Genomic DNA, 18,007 nt, shown 5'->3' on the forward strand with positions numbered 1-18,007 from the left:
AAACTTCCATGGGATCAAAGTTTTTTTCTGCATCACACCTTGCAAACAAGCAATAAAACCTCTTCTTTTTATGACACAGTAAACTGTGAGAGAAACGTGTTGTTTCACACTTTCCTATCAAAATAAGGAACCTTTAAGTACCAACACGTGTACATTTGCAATCTTGGTTCTTGGTGTGCTCGTTTTCAAAGCTTATTTGAAACTTTTCACCCTGACACTGATTTGCTGCAAATTATATTTTTGTGATTTATAATGAATCTCACACAAGTAACTGGATTTGCAGTGTCTCACGCACCTGCACTGTCTGCATTTTGTAAGGTGTCTATATATAATTTACTGTATATTGCCCTTGCTGGTGAGATTAGCTTGTCTAATATTACATGGCCAGTGAGCTGAATCTTGCTTACTTGCTATTGTTTCTATCAAAAACTTGTTTTCTGAAGTTTATATCCATATCTTCAAAGTAATTATTCTTTTACATATGAATTAAAATGAAGGCTGCTGTTTGGCAGAAAAATGTGTCCATGGTTTGTTTGTTTTCTGGGTAATGTCCTTAGGGGGGTTATATTTCAGCACATATTGCACAATGGTTCAATAAAAAGTCCTCATAGAAATTTATGATACTAAATTTATTTACACATTTATCATTTTTACATATATTACATATAATACAAATAATACTTTAGAGTAGAATAGTGTTAAATGAATGATATAGTATTTGGTTGCTGGGCTGTGTCCACTTTGGATCGAACTTCTGGAACCCAGTGAGGTGGTGGAAGTTGTTTTCCAGTAGGGGGCGATGTCTTCAGTTTTGGCAGAAGCAGGAAGTGATGGAGAGGACAGTGCGAATTTGCCCATGCTGGTTGAGGAAACTGTGGCTCTCATAGCCCTGAGGAACGCAGGAACTGGACTGTTTCCCATCCCACAGGTGACAAATGTCTGGATCAGATGGAGCCCTGCAGCAAGAAGAATATTAAAATCATTATTCTGTGCACTACATAAAGTGATTGTTTTAATCAGTGTATGCCAGTCCCACAAAATACTGCAGTATTTACATTTTTTACTTGTACAGAGTCTAAAAAACTAACTCTAAAACACAAACTTCATTTTAAATTCTTGTGGAAAGTTAAATAATATGAACCTAGTATGTGAGACTCAGGTTTTACTTGTACAGTATCTTTTAGTCTAATGACATCATGAAGACACTATAAGATTATTCTTATTCCTAACTTAGACTGTAAGACGTCTACCACAATCTCTAACTGCAGCAGTGGGTATATAAGAGACATTTGGTGTAGGAATGAATTTAAAAAGGCCCAGATGCTCAGTGTCGAAGGTGTCAGAGCTCGCAGGCAGTTGTTATGAGAGCGGTAGAGGACGTGTGTGTGTGTGTGTGTGTGTGTAGCAGCTGTGTTCGTACTTACCTGAGAAGGCATCGGTTTCCTGTCGTGCAGCCTCCCAAGCATCTGCCCAGATCTATTTCCTGTGGAAAATTAGCGACACAGAGAGAGGGCAATCAGCTCACAGCTTGTTGCAATATTGACCCAGTTGAGATGGGAGTCAGCTGCTGTTTTGCATGTTAACCGCTTTGATTCGACACCTGCAGGGGCCATTTGTGTTTACACTCTACTCACACTTTTGGCGCTGGAGCACAGCAGATGACTGTGCCTGGGAATTAAATTGAAATCCTCTCCATTAAACATATTTATTAACTGATCTTAAAATCACAGATAATGACTTGTTTTTCTGAGGCACTGATAAAGAAGTGTATGAAGTTTGCAAGAAAGAATCCAGTGTTTAAATCACAGTTTGGGGACAGAGGAGGCCCACAGAGTAGTTTGAACTGTTCAGCAGTACAGAAACATCATTGTTTGGGTTTCACTAGGATCCTGATAAGTAATGAGCCGAAATACATGTGTCAAAAAGTTTTTCTTTCTCATACACTTTGGAGTTTTAACATCTTCACACTTGGCTCCTCCATGCACCATGAAGCAGGTAAAATGACTTCCTCTCAAATGAAATCTGCCAGTCTACCATGTGTATTCTTGCAGGTTGTGCATGAATAAGCATGGAACACATCCTGAAGTCATTGACGCCTGGGGTGTGCGGTGCCAGCCACTGGCCTGTGGATTAGCTTGATTGAGTGCTGTCCCCAATGCATGGCTTATGAATGAAGACACTTCATTACTGTCTGGCACCCAACCTGACCCCCATTTCCTCTCAGCAAGATTACAAAGGAGGGTGTGAAACTAGCATCACAAATGAATCACTCTTCTGCTAGTCTTAAGCATGCCATGCAAATCAAAAGAAATTAGGTTCTGTGTAAGTTTTGGAGGAAGACAGGCAGAAAAGTCCAGGCTTTGGTGGTAATTTATCAAGTTTTGACTTACTTTGAGCCTTTCCTCTTTGACTCCATCTGCATGGTGAACTGTTTCATAGTAATACTCCACATATGGGACCCTGTAGCAGCTCTCCTTCAGCTCACAAGCCGCCACAGTCTGGATGAGATCCACTTTGTTAGGGGTTTCCACCAAGGCTGAATCAAACTTAGTGGGGACACAGGAGAATCCCTCTGTGAATCAATAATTAAGAAAGTGTTAGAATTGCATGGGCACAAAGAGCGGCTCATTCAGGATGAGGTCTTAAGACATTCTCAAACTCACAGACAGCTATTTTACTACTTTACAAAGCAACTGCAGAACAAAAGGTTTGTTTATGTCAGTAACGTTTGAACACTGAGGAGGATGAGGGGCCATTAAAATGAACTGACAGTCAGACATGTAGGTAATTTCAGTTCAAATAGTTTGGTCCAAACATAAAGGCTGGAAATGTAGTTAATAACAATAAATCTCATGTCAGTCAGTGCAGAACTGTTTTGAATTAAGGTCTGAACTTATAATACTACACCCGAGGTTCTGCACGTTTTTGTCTTTTAGCCAAACAACAAACACATTGGACTTAAAGACATTTATCAGCTATACTCACTGTGCAATACTAAATTATAATTCATTTAATTAAAACAACCAATTTCATTTCCCTCTTACTGTGAAGCTTGTTTAAACTGTTTCTCCTCATTTTTCACACTGGACATACATTTAATAATACAGGGTCAGCACCAATATTGCCATTATTAAAATGATTGAGTGACATTTAACACTTCATTTCAAAAGCTCGGGACGCAGACTGGTTAAGAAATGTTCCTGCTTTAATTTGCGACCTTAATCGTTTTGCATTTTGCAGCCTGCTTTCTGCTCAGGTGAGCACCTCTTCCTGTTTGTTTGTTGTTGATTTAAACTGGTTGGTCTGGCACACACGCACCTGGGGAGCCCTTGGACCTGGAGCATCCTCCCACGTCGATGACAGCCTCGTATGGTGTCTCGGAGTAAAACGTTTTGAGTGCGGGGACGCGGATGCACTGGCTCAGCCTGACCTCACAGTGGCACTCCTCGATGACCTCCACCTCCCGGGGTCCCTCCAACAGCAGCACCCGGTCCACTCGGATTCCGGTCGGCTCACACACCTGGTTCACCCCGCAGGAGGGCAGATGGTTCAGTACCTCCGCGCTGTCTGGAGCAGACGGCCCCCGTGTCCTCATCTTTTGTAAGAAAAATATTTTTATCGCATTAAACATGGGAAAACATATTTTTCTACATTGGTGTGTTTCTACTTTGGGGTGGGAGTTTTGGTTTGCCTGGTTTAGAAATGTATATTTATATATATAACTACTTAGATAGTTCACTAATTTCCACATCTTATTATATATGATGGACATTAACAGTTTCAAACTGAGACTTTGACTCTGACAGAGAAGCTCAAAGTTACAGCGCGCCCCCGTGGCTGTGTGCGCAAACGTCACCTACTTTTTTGCTCCTGAGAAACTCGAGCATTGAAGAGTGTTTGGAGTATTCCTGCTGCCCAGCTTCATGTGGGGGTCTGGATGCTCCCCCGCAGTGTGACCTGCACATTCCCACATCTACGCTGACAGGACTCCCAGAGATGTCTGAGGGGAAACGGATGATATCATCAGCAACACTGATAATGAAGCTATTAAAATCTAAACTCATTGAACAATAGAATATGAGATAAAAGATATAGAGACCAACATGTGTGATGATGAAAAAGTCCACATATAGATGTAATGTAGTGCACGTGTTGTGCTTTACCTTGTCCGATATACACAAAATGGCTCTGTCTTTTACAGCACACTCTCTGTGTGAACAGATTTCTGTGATCTATGTGTTTACTTAGCACTCCAGTCACTGAAACACAAAAACAAAACAAACAAAAAACAAGCATATGTAAAAAGGTATTAGATACTACATTTGATTTAAGAGATCATCAGAGATGAATATGTTTAAATCACATCAATAGAACACACACACAGCAGCCATGTGAATATTAAGAACAATAGGTTTCTAGAAGAAAAACACTCAATCACCCAATAGAAGAAGAAATATTAATATTTAATTACACGGGGCCCATTCTGACCCTTCTTGCAGTAGCACACTTCAACATGTCACAAACACCTTGCACCATCATGCCCTCTTCCACTACATATGTTTATTATCATGTCACAAGTGATTAACAAGCATATTTGGGCCGTTTGGTGTTCAGCTCTGTCCACTAAATCAATAGCTGCATCCATAACCATGTCACAGCAGCAGTAAAGTAAAGCAGGCTGTACTTACATGTCAGGTGGAGGACACACAGGAGGAGAAGGATACAGGGTACATCCATGGCTTTAGTCCAAATCTGCTCCTTAGCTGCCAGATCCCGACTGTCCTCCTGCTCTCTGACGCCTCTGATATTTATATGGGTTCAAGCTTCAGCCCCTAATGTCACCCAAAAACAAGGTCTCAGAGTGGTGTGGAATCAAAAAGCTAATCAAATTTCCATGCTGAATGCCTCGTGGGAAGGCGTTCTTACAAGCACTTCAAAGGAAATCCCTACAGCTTCTGTGTTTCTGCTACAAGAGGACCCAGTGGCTTGAGTGTGTCGACCGGGACCAAGCTTATCCTAATGAAGTGCTTAAGTAGCCTTGAGCCATTAAAGTGTCGCTCATTCAAAGGCATTAATCATCTTTTATCTCAGGGGGAAGGTGTTTAGCACCTCTGACTTAAAACAAAACCTGGCCCAAACACATAAACAGGATCAGCGTGGGGCCCCGAGCCTCCCCTGCAGAAAACTCCAGCACCTTTGTGTTTATTCATCATGACACCAAATGGCCAGACCTCGCAGAGCTTCCCTTCAAATCTTTGTTTCTTTTTCTCAGAGAAAGTGGAAAGAATAAGTACAACTGTGGCTCAGATGAGTGTTATCAGACGCTTTTCGACTCATTAAAGTTTACGTCACTTCTACAAGAACATTTGGAAAAAAGCCCAGAATCCACCTGGTGGTTAATTAACATTTAATCTAAATGGGCCTCTGAACAATCAGTTTGTGTTTGTGTTTTATTTTTTATGACAGGAAGACATTTTGCTCTCTTCTAACATGTTTTTTTACTGATTTTCTGTTCATATCTTAATAAGGTGTTAGTACTTCTTTGAAGTGCTGATGTGATCCCCTCATTTTCACCGGGATCAACGGATCATCGTTTGGGGAGTCATCAGCACTCAGACACCTTGATTAAGGAGACACAGCAGTTTCAATTGTTTCCTTTCATTAAGTTACAACAAAACGTATTGACATTCATCATAATCCTGCTAAAACCCAGGTTCAGTCTTAGTAATTACTTAATTTAATTATGTAGATCATAGAGTTTGATGTCAAAAAAACTTTATAAAGCTTTATAAAGTCAACAGTTGGTTTGAAAACTCAACTGAAGGTCACAAATATTGTAAAATAGCTTGTGAAATACTATTATTTTCATTATTTAAAACCTGAAATAAACCCATTCTTTACTGTTCTGAGCATATGCGACCATATTTACAACCCGGCGTCAGTGTTGTTAAATTAAGGTTGAGAATATTCTTCTGAGGAGGATTTTGTGAAACAGTAGAAAGCTTCATTTACTAAAGAACCACCTTTCTGGATGTTATTTTAAATGCATTGTTCATTTTGGATAGATGTGATATTTCACTAGCAATAAGAATAATGATGACAATAATATTACATTATCTCCAGAAAACTATGAAAGTACTATCTATTTCATAAAAAACCTGTCTGAATGTGGCCTTTACTCCTGGCACAGTGAGCTTTTCCTCATTAGGGGACTTGAATTCAACGTTGCACGTGCTGACATAACTGAGGTGGTGATTGGATTACAGTGAGTCATTCGCGACATGGACATGCAGCTTACGTATGTTTGCTAAACAATCCCTGTGTCCAGTCTAGCAGGCAGCAGAGGTTGATGGGGTGACAGGTGACAGACAGTTCATCAAGACGTCTGTGAATTTTGTCTGGTCAGCACTTGTTTGGTGTCAGGGTCAGTGTCTGGGTCACTGTGTTACTGTAGCCTGGACACATTACAGACTCTTGCTTGTGTGCTTGTGAGATGCAGTGAAAGGAACACCTCTGCTATTCCTCTGATTGATCTGAAAATAAAAAAATTGTATTGATAATGCAGTTCCTCTGGTTATTTTAAAACAAGGAGTTCTGAGAATTTGACGTAAACAGCGATGGCACCAAGTACAGGAACAAATGAGAAAACGTAGATAATCATTTAAAAGCACATAAAGTTGGTCTTCATTATAGTTTCAGCTGAAACTGAACTGAAACACATTAACAGAGTTACTTCAGTCCACTGACCCCTTATTCTAATGATGGTCATATGCACATTGAAGAGGTAATCCCATCAATGTCCTTTCAAACACCCGTGTCAGACTCTAGGTCCATGTCTAGGGTTTAAAGAAGCCCCAGTAAAGCCTGTCTATTGTCCGTCTGGGGAGGGAGGAGTCCCAGACTCTGAGATTACAGGACAGTAGTTCTGGATTATACATCAGGAGACAGTCCTATAGCATAGAGAGAGAAGGCTGGAGAAGAAGACTACTGCAACAGCATCTGTCAAGCAGTTCTCATCATCTTTTTACTGATGCATACAAATAGTCCTGAATACACATCATGCATCTTAGACCTTTTTTCCTTCAGTTCTGGTTTTGTGGAAATTCTTTTTCTTGGCAATTTACCATCCGCTTATTTTCTTAAATCTTCAAAAATCTATTACAAAGGACAGAAGAGTACCCTCTGGTGTCTGGGAGTGGAATCATGTATTTGACCAACAGGAATTATGCCATCAGCAAAGAACGGAGCAAGAAGAACATAAAAGGGAAAACATGTGAGTAACATTTCACTAAACAGCGCTGTAAATAATAATGTAAATAAAACAACAACACCAATTAGATTCTGTTTTCATTTAAGGGGCCCACTTGAAAACAACGCCACACCAGGAAGTGTTCACGTCCCCAAAAGTGGGGAAAAAGCTGGAGGCAAAGGAAGAGGAAGCGATGCAGCGCACGGCATATGAAAAGGCCTTATATGATCTGACCCATACAGAGAAGGTGATGAATGACCTGTCATTTGGACGGCGGGTGGGGTTTTACGAGCTGAGAGGGGAGATCGGCTCTGGAAACTTCTCCCAAGTTAGATTGGGGATACATGACCTGACCAAAGGTGAGATGCTGGATACTTTATCCCTCTATTCCCAATTCCACAGCATCAGCAATTAGGGCGAAGAGAGCAGTGTTGTATATTTGTCTTTACAGCAAATGCAATAAAACAAAACTAGAGGAGCATTGCTTTCTAATTTTTAGCTTTTAGCAAAGGTTACACAAACAGCAGTACGCTGTGCATTTCTTGGAAACTGTTTTATCTACAAATCAGTTTTACTATGTGAGAATTTCTGACAGCGAGGCCGTGTGTGGGATCAAGTCAAAATAAACTACTGTGGCAAAGGTTAGTGAGTACACTGGTAGTGTTACTTATTAATAGCTTTTGGAGAACAGTTGACACAGCAGGAACGAACACTTGATGATCATTTCATTCTCGGTTTTGGTCTTTTTGTATATGATGTTTTTGTATTAAACTTCATGTAGGTAACGTAAAGCACATGACAACAACTTATTGCAGTTCGGAGAGTGAGTCACTCCGTTGCAGAAATTCAGTTTTACAATGGATCAAAAACCAAAAGGGCATAGTATAATCACAATAGCAGTACTAGAAAATGTGATGATGTTCTGAGGCTTTTATCAATATAGATTGAAGCCTTTATCATGTTGACCTGTATTTCATACTACACAAAGATATACACTGTATAAAAACACAGGTTTATAATCAATATAATGACACTCAAACTCATCTTATGGAAAACATTTTATCAGCTTAATGTAATGTATTGCACAATGTAAGTCTAGTCTGACTCATTCCAGATGTCTGGAATATCTGAGAAATAATCTTATCAGCCAGCCACCAACTAATCTTCAATCGTCCGCTTGTGATAAGCCAACATTCTGCAAGAATTAATAATAGACAAAGAAAGAAGGAAAAGACAGATTAGATGATAGGAAAGGTAGAGAAAAGGGTTAGGTAAAGTTTATTACTTGTTGCTTCACACCTTTGCCCATGTCTGTCTTCACCTGATAGAAAGAGTGGCAGTAAAAATCCTGGATAAGGTGCGTCTGGGCAAGCATTCACAGGCTCTTTTGGCATCAGAAATCGCTTGCATGGAGAAGATGGCCCATCCAAACATAGTGCGCCTGTATGAGGTAGTGGAGACATTCAAGAGGCTCTATCTGGTGATGGAGTATGCCAGCGGAGGAGAGCTGTTCTCCAGGATCAGCACCAGGGGGCGTCTGTCGGACCTGGAGAGCAAGCTTGTGTTTTCACAAATCGTGTCTGCAGTCAAATATATGGTAAGACAGCAATAGATTTAACTCAGCAGTATAAACTGTATGTTCCTAAATGATGTCCCGTATTTATCATGTGACGTGGCACCTAATGAACTTCCTATCGCACTTGCAATGAAACTGAATATAAACATTTACCTGTTCTTTCTTCTTCCAGCATGATAATCATATCGTCCACAGGGACCTGAAGGCTGAGAATATCTTCTACACAAGCACATACTGCATTAAAGTAGGGGACTTTGGTTTCAGCACGTCTTGCTGCCCCAGCGATGTCCTTCACACGTTCTGTGGTTCGCCACCTTATGCAGCACCTGAACTGTTTAAAGAGAAAGGTTACATCGGTCAATATGCAGATTTCTGGGCACTGGGTATATTGCTTTACTTCATGGTGACTGCCGATATGCCTTTCAAAGCTTCTAACACGGGGAGACTCAGGTGTTGTATCCTGCAGGGCTCATATGCCATTCCCTCCTACGTATCTGTATCATGTCAGGAGATCATTAAGGGCCTTTTGAGGCCAGTGCCTGTTGACCGCATCACTCTGGTACAGATTATGACCAGCAACTGGATGAAAAGCATTGAGTACCCCCAGGCCTACCCTTTTAGTAGCCCTACCCCCTCCCATCTAGTTGATCCCACCTACATCCTCAGCTCAGATGACCTAAACGTAAAGGCAGCACTGGAGGATCTTGGTATTACCAAGGTTCATCTCCTCAACAACAGCCTAGACCTGAGATGCCCTGCTACTGGAGCCTACCGAATTTTACTCCATCGCCTCCAGAAGAGGAGTTCAGTGGAAGCTCTGGGCTACAGCCAGACGTACGTGAAGGAGTCACGGAACAGATTGAGAGGGAGAGCCGGCTCCGACAGCCTGCTAAACCAACACCACACTGTTGTCTGTGTCATCATGTAGAGTGGGTTCTTTAACAAAACACATTAGAGATAGGAGATCCACTTCTTTCAGGCTTTATTCTAAGTAAATCTACTTAACACAATAACGTGAGGTTGAGCTTTTCAGTTGTTTCTTAGAAAATGATGAACTGTTAGACAGTGGTTTAGTCTGTGACGGTAATTGTTTGTCTATTAAGATAACATCAAATGTTTTAGGAGTGAGTTGCATTTAGGTTTGCTGAACATGAAAATATTATGTAGGACTGACAATGACCCATCTTTCAGTAAACAGCATGTATGTGGAAGTTATTTTTATACTGGAAACGAGGAGAAAGCTAATCAATAGTAGAGTATATACTAGAGTTTTTGATTTTCATACATACACACTACCGCTCAAAAGTTTGGGATCACATCAGATTTCTTTGTTTTCTAAAGAAAAATACATTGTCAGGGGACAGGGACAGAAAAAAGGAGTGGGAGGCCCCGATGCACATCTGTGCAAGAAGACAAACATCTCAGAGTGTGAAGTGTAAGATAAAGACGCCTCACAGCTCCTCAACTGGCAGCTGCACTAACTAGTACATGTCAAACACCAGTGTCTGCACCAACAGTGAAGAGGAGACTTCAGGATGCTGGACGTCATGGCAGACTGGCCACTATAAACAAAAGACTGAGATGGGCAAAAGAGCACACTTATTGGATGCTGGAAGACTGGAAGAAGGTGAGAAGGTGTTGTCTACAAATGTGTCCAAGATTGAGGTCTTCGGATCAAATAGAAGAACATTTGTGAGACGCAGAACAAATGATAAGATGCTGGAACAGTGCTTAATATCTCTAGTCAAGCATGGCGAAGGCAGCCTGATGGTCTGGCTGCTGGAGGTAGTAAAACAGGAGATTTGTACAGACTGGAAGTGACTTTGAGGAAGGAAAGCTTATGAGATTGACAGCTAGAATGCTTAAAGTCTGCCAGGCTGTAATTACAGCAAAAGGTTTTAAAAACACAGTTATCATTTCCATCAAAATCATTATTTCTAACTCTGACTATGTCAACATGTCCTGTTCTTTTTGTCTTTATTTCCTATTCAGACTAATTTTGTGTAATAAACAATATAATATCAAACATTTGAGCAGTAGTGTCTGTGTCTATAGTGTATCAGAAGTAATTTATCTGCTATTAAATGTCAATGACAGTTTCAATTACTTTTTTCTCCAAATGATGTCCTATTACCTAGATATTTAGTTTGATTACTTATAATTTCAAAGATCTTTCTAATGTCTGAAGTATGTTTATGTAATAATAGATGTTTTTTTATCTGGAGATGTTACCTCATAAAAATGACACACAACTTTTATGGTTCTACAAAATATTCCTGTCATGCTGTGTAATAATAAATTATACACATAATACACCACTGTTCATGGTAGAAGAAAGCAGGTGTTATGACACTTTCTGGGGTCAGGTAAAACAATAATGATTATTATGGCAATAAATATGTAACATTGCACACAATGTTTTACTACTGCTTTCATCTTATTCCGTTCCCCTTTCTACACTCTCCTCTTTCCAGCTAGGATTTATAATTCCAACATATCCGTCAACATTTCAAATCAAACTTGTATAGACTTCTGATAAATTTCCACATTTTCACATTATGAAAGTGGCAGACGTTCAACGATAGTAAAATGAGTTTTGTACTGTGATTTTTATTGGTTTTATTACTCATTATAACACATACTGAAACATGTTATAACCTAATTTTCTCCTTTTTCTCATGTATGTGTTCAAAGAACCCGTTTCCTGTAATCGATCGCATTTGTTTCACTATTAAGTGTTTTTCCTACGTATTGTTTTGCAGTCTCATTCTTTCCTTTCTTGGTTTTTTCCCCTTTAATAAAAGTATGCCAAGGTTTCTCCTCATGATGCCAACATGCCATTTCTTTCTGCCCCGGCATGCAAAAACCAAGTCTGCAGCACATTTGTCAGCATTGTTGTGGTATAAACAAGACGAAATAAAAGCTCAGCACCAAAAGTCGAGCTGAAACTTTACTCTTTGACCCCTGAAGGTGGTGCATCTATCAGTCATACTTAATGGAATTTTTGGCTTCCATCAGTGTTATATATGTCATCAATGTCTTCTTAATGGCTATATATTAGTCAGTGATCACTTTTGCCTTTCAGCTAAGTTGGCAGCTCCTTCACGTGAAGACTGCACCTGCATGTGTGGGGGATTTTCATCTTTTTAATGCTGATTGCCCTAATTTGAAACTTTTTCAACACTAATTCTATCACGCTCACTCGTTACTCACGTGCACATTAATTTAGAAGACATGTTCAAGCTTTTTGTTCAACAAACATCAGATAATCACTACGCTGTGGTGCACGGGCCTGCGTTGTCTGATGATGTTGCTATTGACACATTTTTTTAGCACTTTGCAGTTTGAAAGACAAAGCCTCTACAAATCACACCAGTGTGTGGAAGTCATCAATCTCAAAGTCAAACACTGCATTACTCACAGATCTTATCAGCTGCATGTCCCAGCAGTTCCCGCAAATATCCATGAAAATGACTATGATTAAGTAATGCTCGTCGATCAATGAGGAAATCCAGCACCGTGTCAGTCTAGATACTGTCGGTTGTAAATCTACTCATCACCTTGATAGACATTAAAGTTTTACATCTGCCTGATTTCTTTCTGCACATATTTATTTAACTTTAAAACACTTAATTTCAAATGATCACCTACCTGTCTATACAGACCACCTTTTATTGCAGTGAGTGACAGGAGAAACTGTTATTGAATTCCCTTCAAAGGTTTTTATGCTGAGAGCAGTTACACATCTACTAGTCACAGTGAACGGTGTGCACAGCGCAGTTAACGTCTAGTTTAGTATGTTTAATTGAGAAAGCGTCAGGGCTTGTCTTGTGCAAGAATTAGGGCGTACAATATTGACATTAGACGATCTGTAGTCACTTTACAAGTAAATATTGTTATAGCTGCATATGATTAACTAGGTGGTTTTAATGTTGTGGATGCTCAGTGTGTTCCCTGTTCTCTCTATCTCTCTCTCTTTTGTGTCTCTTGTTGCACAAAAACATGCCACCACCAAATAAATCTAAAACAACTCTGAGCAGGATGTGATACGCAAGTTTATTGTATTATTGCATAAAAGACTTATATATAACAAAATGTAAGAAAAGACAGATGCTTAAACCATTCAGAAATCAACACACCCATGACACACATTACAGAGAATTATTTACATTTAACAATTTGTGTTTGGACATGCACACGTTCATATACAAAGCTATCTTGGCATGTCACGTAAGAAACATTCAATATATAATATAGATATTATTTTATCATTGTTATCATTTATTCTCTGTCACCATTTACATAAAAACAGCTTATTGAATATCTTAAAAGGCAAAAAGTGCTGCCATGCTATTAAAGGTGTTTATATTGTTTATGCAGTGGTCTCTCTGCATCAGCAGTTCAACCCTGGACACAACGTGCTGCTGCAATTCCACACAAGCTTATGACCTGTATCTTAATGGAGAGTGAAAGCAAAAGTAATGCTACAAGATTTCCTTGACCAGCCTCCTCAAATGGCTTCCAGTAAGACACGATATGACTGCCATAAACCACTTGTTACTTAATGATAAGATGGCAAAGGGCAGGATGAATATTGGCCACCGTGGCAGGTTGTCAATCTTAGCCTCTCTTTGGATGCCGGTAATGCTGCGAAGAGCAAAGACATTCGTTTAAAAATCAGCTTACAATTCTTTTTAAAGAAACAATAATCATAAGCTCAGGCCACTCAGAAGAAATAATCTTGTCTATAATAGAGATTTCAACATTTAATTGTGGTGAAATCATTTGTAAATAGAATTTTTATTTTAGGTTAAATGACAGCTGTCTCAGTTCTAGTGCAGCAGAATGCCTTAATAATATATCAGTAAAAAACTAATGTATTATATATTAAATAACAAGAACTGAGCAGTGTTGCAGTGCAAAAACTCTGTAGTCCTCTGTAATCACTCACCTTGTGTTTTGGGTTACTGTTACTGTTACTGTTACTTTTGTCAATGTTCTTCATCAGTGCTTTTACCCATTCCTCTCTGGGATCGCCACAAACCCGACGCCCTCGCCTCATGGTGAAACTGAAGCATAATTAATATTTAAATATTTATTTTTGTAACAACAATACTTGCACTTACAACACTTTTATCAAAATGAGAAACATTGCTGTAGTGTTCTTGTTGTCTGTTCGTGTGTCCTTACACTATTGCAGGGATGTTGCAGCCTCCATCTGTCTCCTGCACTCTGTACATAACAGCGAGCTTTTTGACTGTTTTGTGTTGTTTTACATACGTCAGGCAACAGTCCTCATAGGACACTGAAGGAGCAGAACAGCAGTAAAGTTAGAAATCCAGTTCTGACAGCATAACATACTTAACATACACATACAACATACCCTCAAGCCCTTCAGTCAAAAGACCATAAACCAGCTTCACTGACTCATTTTATCTTTGCACAGATCTCTATTGCATGCTGCATTTGTCACACTACAGCCAGGTACTTCTTCTTTTATAACATCTTACCTTGTGCCAGTGCAAGGTAGAGACAAGAAAGGCTCAGCAGGAAGAACAGCAGGTTGAATCGCATGGTGCCGTCTGTTGTTGCAGCTCTGAAACAAGTCAGATGAATGCAAAGAATTATGGTGTTTACCTCTTAACAGTCTTATCACTACGTGATTATTTTACCTCGCCTCCTCCCACGCCTTCACTATTCACATCTGAAACTTTGGACCTTAAACGAAATCATTCACGCCAGCTCACTTTGGGTATGTCTATCTCTTACTTGTATTTGTATCAACTGAATCTTTTTAACAAGCTGCAAGATGCTTTTAAATCCTGTAAATTCTATTTTTCTTCTAAATAACTGTCCTTTACACAGGACACCTGCTTGCATCTCCTTAATGAACTTATGAAACAGTATATGAAACATTTGTATTTGTTGTCTATACATGGTTTCTTTGCAGTGTGGATAAAAATGAGTCTTCCAAGATTATTAAACAACTAATGAATGGAACAAACACAAAAAACATAGAAAACCCTTTGCGAAAGTGATAATAATGATCAAATTATTTGTGTCAATTAGCAAACGCATTTTTTTCCCTTAAAAAGACAAATTGGAGGAAAAGTAAAACAAACATTTAGTTCAGGTGAAGATTACATGTACTTACCTGTGATGCTCCAGATGTGGTTGGTAGCTCCCTTCTTGTGTCTATCAACATGTACAGGAGAGGCGCTCTTTTTAAGCACTCAGGATCAAGGATAGGCAAGGATCATATTTCCATTAACAAGTCACCTTTGCACCTCGGCTCATTTTTCTTTCTGTCTTTCAACTTGCACAGACGTGTGCTTTTTTGAAGCTTTTACTCTGAAATACATGACAGCCCTATGAAGATGTTTGTGGAGTTGAATCCAAATAATCCTTATTCTCCATATGCCTTACTGTGGATAATACATTCATTAGTAAAAGAGCTGGGGATTTGGTTTATCATTAAAGTTAAACAAACAGAGTTAGACGTTTTACAGCCTGTATAATTCTGAGCAATGATGAAATATGGTTTCTCGAGAAACGACTTGCCCATACATTGGTTTGGGAGGATGCTGCTCTGACGAATAACATATAACTTCTAAAATCTACATTTGGATTTAGGAATAGGGAACGTTTATATATTGTCATGTTGCCTGAGGTTGTTATGATTGGAGTGTGGCCTATGAAACTCTTAAAGGTTTTAACATTGCTTCACTCTGACAGGTGCATGTTGAAAAAATCTTTCATAATAACTGTTGAATGAAGGTTCTCAGTAAAATCAGTCTTACATAATTTGTTCTCAAATCTTTTCCAAAGACTTTGGAAGAAAATCCTTGATGGGATGACAGACTGAACTTTTGTGCTAAGATGCAGCTTTTTGACATTTATCCTGCAGAAAGCATTGACTTCATATAGTTTCAGGAGAACTGTGCTAACGTTCAGATAATGGCATCGTGTAAATGATTTCTTTTTTAATATAAGTGAACATAGCATCGTTCTAGTCTTTTATTGTGCAATGCGATACAATTTTTTATTATTATTTTTTTGTCAAGATATGACACATACAGAAACACTTCACTTTGAGTCTGTAAAGCTGCTGTCAAATCACTGCTAAGCTTCATTTGATAATATGAAAGATGACTGTTAATGCACCCACAGAGCTGACATTGTATTAAATTTACAAGTTCTAAATACCTTAAACATAGTACAAACCACACACTATATGCTGTCTGACATTGCTGTCTATGGACACAACATCAGTGATGAACCCTGTGTCATCAGACCCAGCTCTATACACAGCTGATTACCTGATTTAAAGGTGTTTAGTCAATCAGCTGGAGGATTTCAACTTGAATGAGAGTTGAGGTGTTGGAGATAAAGTGAACTGGTGCCTTCCAACTTCCGATTGACTGAACACACCTAATCCAGTTACTCTGGTGTGGGCAGAGATTGTTTTAAAACAAGCAGTCTGGTGGCCATCAAGGAACAGAATATTCCAACCCCGGATTTACAGCATAAAGATGAAGTTGTTGCTCATTTACTTTTATTTGCTTGTGGAAGTTCCCAACAGACGCCACAACTTTTATCAGGCCATAAAGACTCTATCTCAGGATAAATGTGATTAACCTACTTGACATCACTTGACATTGGAATGACTGAAACACTGTGACAGAGGAAATCATAAGCCAATTCATGAATGCATGTATCCATCACTTTGCACAATGTAATGTCTGTAGTCATTAATGTAAGATTTATACAGTCACAACACTGGTGATTATGATGACTGATTACCTTTTAGGCCCACATTCCCTGACTGACTTTTTTTGCTGATGTGTTGAAATCCACTAGCTTAACAGTAAAAGCTTGTTGACCTTTGGTATGCTTGTAAGTTCGCTCAGAAGAGCTTGACTCTGATGTAGTACAGAATCAGAGATGAAACGTCCTCTGTCCTGTTGTTTTCCGACAAGTGGAGAAAGTGCCATATCGCATTTCTAACCCGAAGCTTTTCCTGTTAGTACTTCAAAATAGGCGTTTTGCAGGGATTTTTGTTGAACGCCTTGTGACAGATATTAATGGTCCTTGAGTGGCTGAGTGGACATCTGATAGCGCAGCTCATGTATATCCTCTTAGCAGAACTCACATCCACCCAGATAAAGCTTATTGAGGCATTTCACGTGCCTGCTCTTTTTATTTATTTTGCTTGCAGGACTCACTCAATAGTTCAGTGTAGTAACTGTGCAGTGGTTCTGCAAATTTTCCTGTTTTCCCCGAGCTACCACCCAGGCTTTAAAGCAGGTCGTGTCAATTTGGTTTACTTTCATTTATTAATAAATTGCCTCAGTCTTTTTGTGCAATTCTGGTCTTGCTATGAACGCTCCTTGGGAACTGTGTGGGCTCGATCACAATAAAACATGAAAGAGATCTGAATGTTCACTGACAAATCTACCTCTATAAAAAAAGATAGACTTGGCTGTAATTATCTCTATTCCTGGTTGTGATTGCATATTTAGAAAAATCCTGATGGATTGATGGCACTGAATATTTGACAGACGATTATGGTTCATTGCCAAAGTTACCTGGATGATACACTGTGTTGACTCCAGCATTCCTTTCAGACAATATGATATGTTGTTTTATACCTTTGCTGTTGCTGTCATTTTGCATGCATATGAAAGAAGACTCCAAGAAGCCATTTATCACTGTGCGAGGAACCTTACTTTGGCACAAAGTACAGAAAAGCTACAATAGAGCTGAGGACAGAGCTGCTAGACTGAATAATGACACTGATTTAACTTTTACCTCTATTGCAACCATCCATTTGTAAACTGCATGTGCCTGTAAAATAAAAGCAATCACAGAGAAAAATGATCAAAAAGGCATTAAGTTTCCTCCAGTTTTCATAAATGAACAGAGACGCTCATGTGATTTTTCATGTTATGATTACTTTCCTGCCTGATGGGAGCATGTGCAAAACATTAAAATAAATCTATATTAATGTTAAAGGGCGCTTTAGCTTATCTGCTACTAAAACCTAATCACCCAGATCAAATTGTTACTCTTGTGGACATGAATGTAGCAAACTTCATTCCCACAAGAGTATTTAGCCATTACTAAAAAAAAAAGAGAAAAAAGTGACAGACAAAGAAAATCCCATAATCGTCAAAGGTGAA

The 18,007-nt window shown here is 39.2% G+C and overlaps 3 protein-coding genes across 3 annotated transcripts; 1 reads left to right on the forward strand and 2 right to left on the reverse strand.

The window, feature by feature from the left end:
• Positions 1-730: 730 nt before the first annotated feature.
• im:7138239 (uncharacterized protein LOC497366 homolog) lies at positions 731-4,797 on the reverse strand. The gene is made up of 7 exons (XM_026375154.1): positions 4,689-4,797; positions 4,164-4,259; positions 3,861-4,000; positions 3,319-3,595; positions 2,391-2,572; positions 1,425-1,483; positions 731-956 (listed from the first exon to the last, which is right to left on the reverse strand). The coding sequence occupies exons 1-7, from the start codon at positions 4,735-4,737 to the stop codon at positions 806-808; spliced, it is 954 nt and encodes a 317-aa protein (XP_026230939.1). The 5' UTR covers positions 4,738-4,797; the 3' UTR covers positions 731-805.
• A 2,403-nt stretch (positions 4,798-7,200) lies between these two features.
• LOC113172174 (serine/threonine-protein kinase NIM1) lies at positions 7,201-9,753 on the forward strand. Its single transcript, XM_026375026.1, has 4 exons — positions 7,201-7,273; positions 7,357-7,608; positions 8,578-8,846; positions 8,998-9,753. The coding sequence occupies exons 1-4, from the start codon at positions 7,204-7,206 to the stop codon at positions 9,751-9,753; spliced, it is 1,347 nt and encodes a 448-aa protein (XP_026230811.1). The 5' UTR covers positions 7,201-7,203.
• A 3,109-nt stretch (positions 9,754-12,862) lies between these two features.
• On the reverse strand, positions 12,863-15,088 carry ccl25a (chemokine (C-C motif) ligand 25a). The gene is made up of 5 exons (XM_026373761.1): positions 14,980-15,088; positions 14,336-14,421; positions 14,016-14,130; positions 13,777-13,894; positions 12,863-13,472 (listed from the first exon to the last, which is right to left on the reverse strand). Exons 2-5 carry the CDS (start codon positions 14,397-14,399, stop codon positions 13,446-13,448), a joined length of 324 nt encoding a protein of 107 aa, XP_026229546.1. The 5' UTR covers positions 14,400-14,421; positions 14,980-15,088; the 3' UTR covers positions 12,863-13,445.
• Positions 15,089-18,007: the final 2,919 nt, after the last annotated feature.

Source organism: Anabas testudineus, chromosome 17 (assembly GCF_900324465.2).
Source record: "Anabas testudineus chromosome 17, fAnaTes1.2, whole genome shotgun sequence".
In the NCBI taxonomy this organism is placed as follows: domain Eukaryota; kingdom Metazoa; phylum Chordata; class Actinopteri; order Anabantiformes; family Anabantidae; genus Anabas; species Anabas testudineus.

What these genes read in the sequence shown, in the direction of transcription:
- im:7138239 (XM_026375154.1), bottom strand. Translation starts at nt 4,737, where the DNA reads ATGGATGTACCCTGTATCCTTCTCCTCCTGTGTGTCCTCCACCTGACA. An exon ending in GTGTGTCCTCCACCTGACAT is followed by an intron (nt 4,260 to 4,688) that starts GTAAGTACAGCC and finishes TTTGTGTTTCAG; the next exon opens with TGACTGGAGTGCTAAGTAAA. An exon ending in TCAAAGAGGAAAGGCTCAAA is followed by an intron (nt 1,484 to 2,390) that starts GTAAGTCAAAAC and finishes AATTTTCCACAG; the next exon opens with GAAATAGATCTGGGCAGATG.
- LOC113172174 (XM_026375026.1), top strand. Translation starts at nt 7,204, where the DNA reads ATGTATTTGACCAACAGGAATTATGCCATCAGCAAAGAACGGAGCAAG. An exon ending in GAACATAAAAGGGAAAACAT is followed by an intron (nt 7,274 to 7,356) that starts GTGAGTAACATT and finishes TTTTCATTTAAG; the next exon opens with GGGCCCACTTGAAAACAACG. An exon ending in TGTCTGCAGTCAAATATATG is followed by an intron (nt 8,847 to 8,997) that starts GTAAGACAGCAA and finishes TTCTTCTTCCAG; the next exon opens with CATGATAATCATATCGTCCA.
- ccl25a (XM_026373761.1), bottom strand. Translation starts at nt 14,399, where the DNA reads ATGCGATTCAACCTGCTGTTCTTCCTGCTGAGCCTTTCTTGTCTCTAC. An exon ending in CTACCTTGCACTGGCACAAG is followed by an intron (nt 14,131 to 14,335) that starts GTAAGATGTTAT and finishes CTGCTCCTTCAG; the next exon opens with TGTCCTATGAGGACTGTTGC. An exon ending in TGCAACATCCCTGCAATAGT is followed by an intron (nt 13,895 to 14,015) that starts GTAAGGACACAC and finishes ATTATGCTTCAG; the next exon opens with TTTCACCATGAGGCGAGGGC.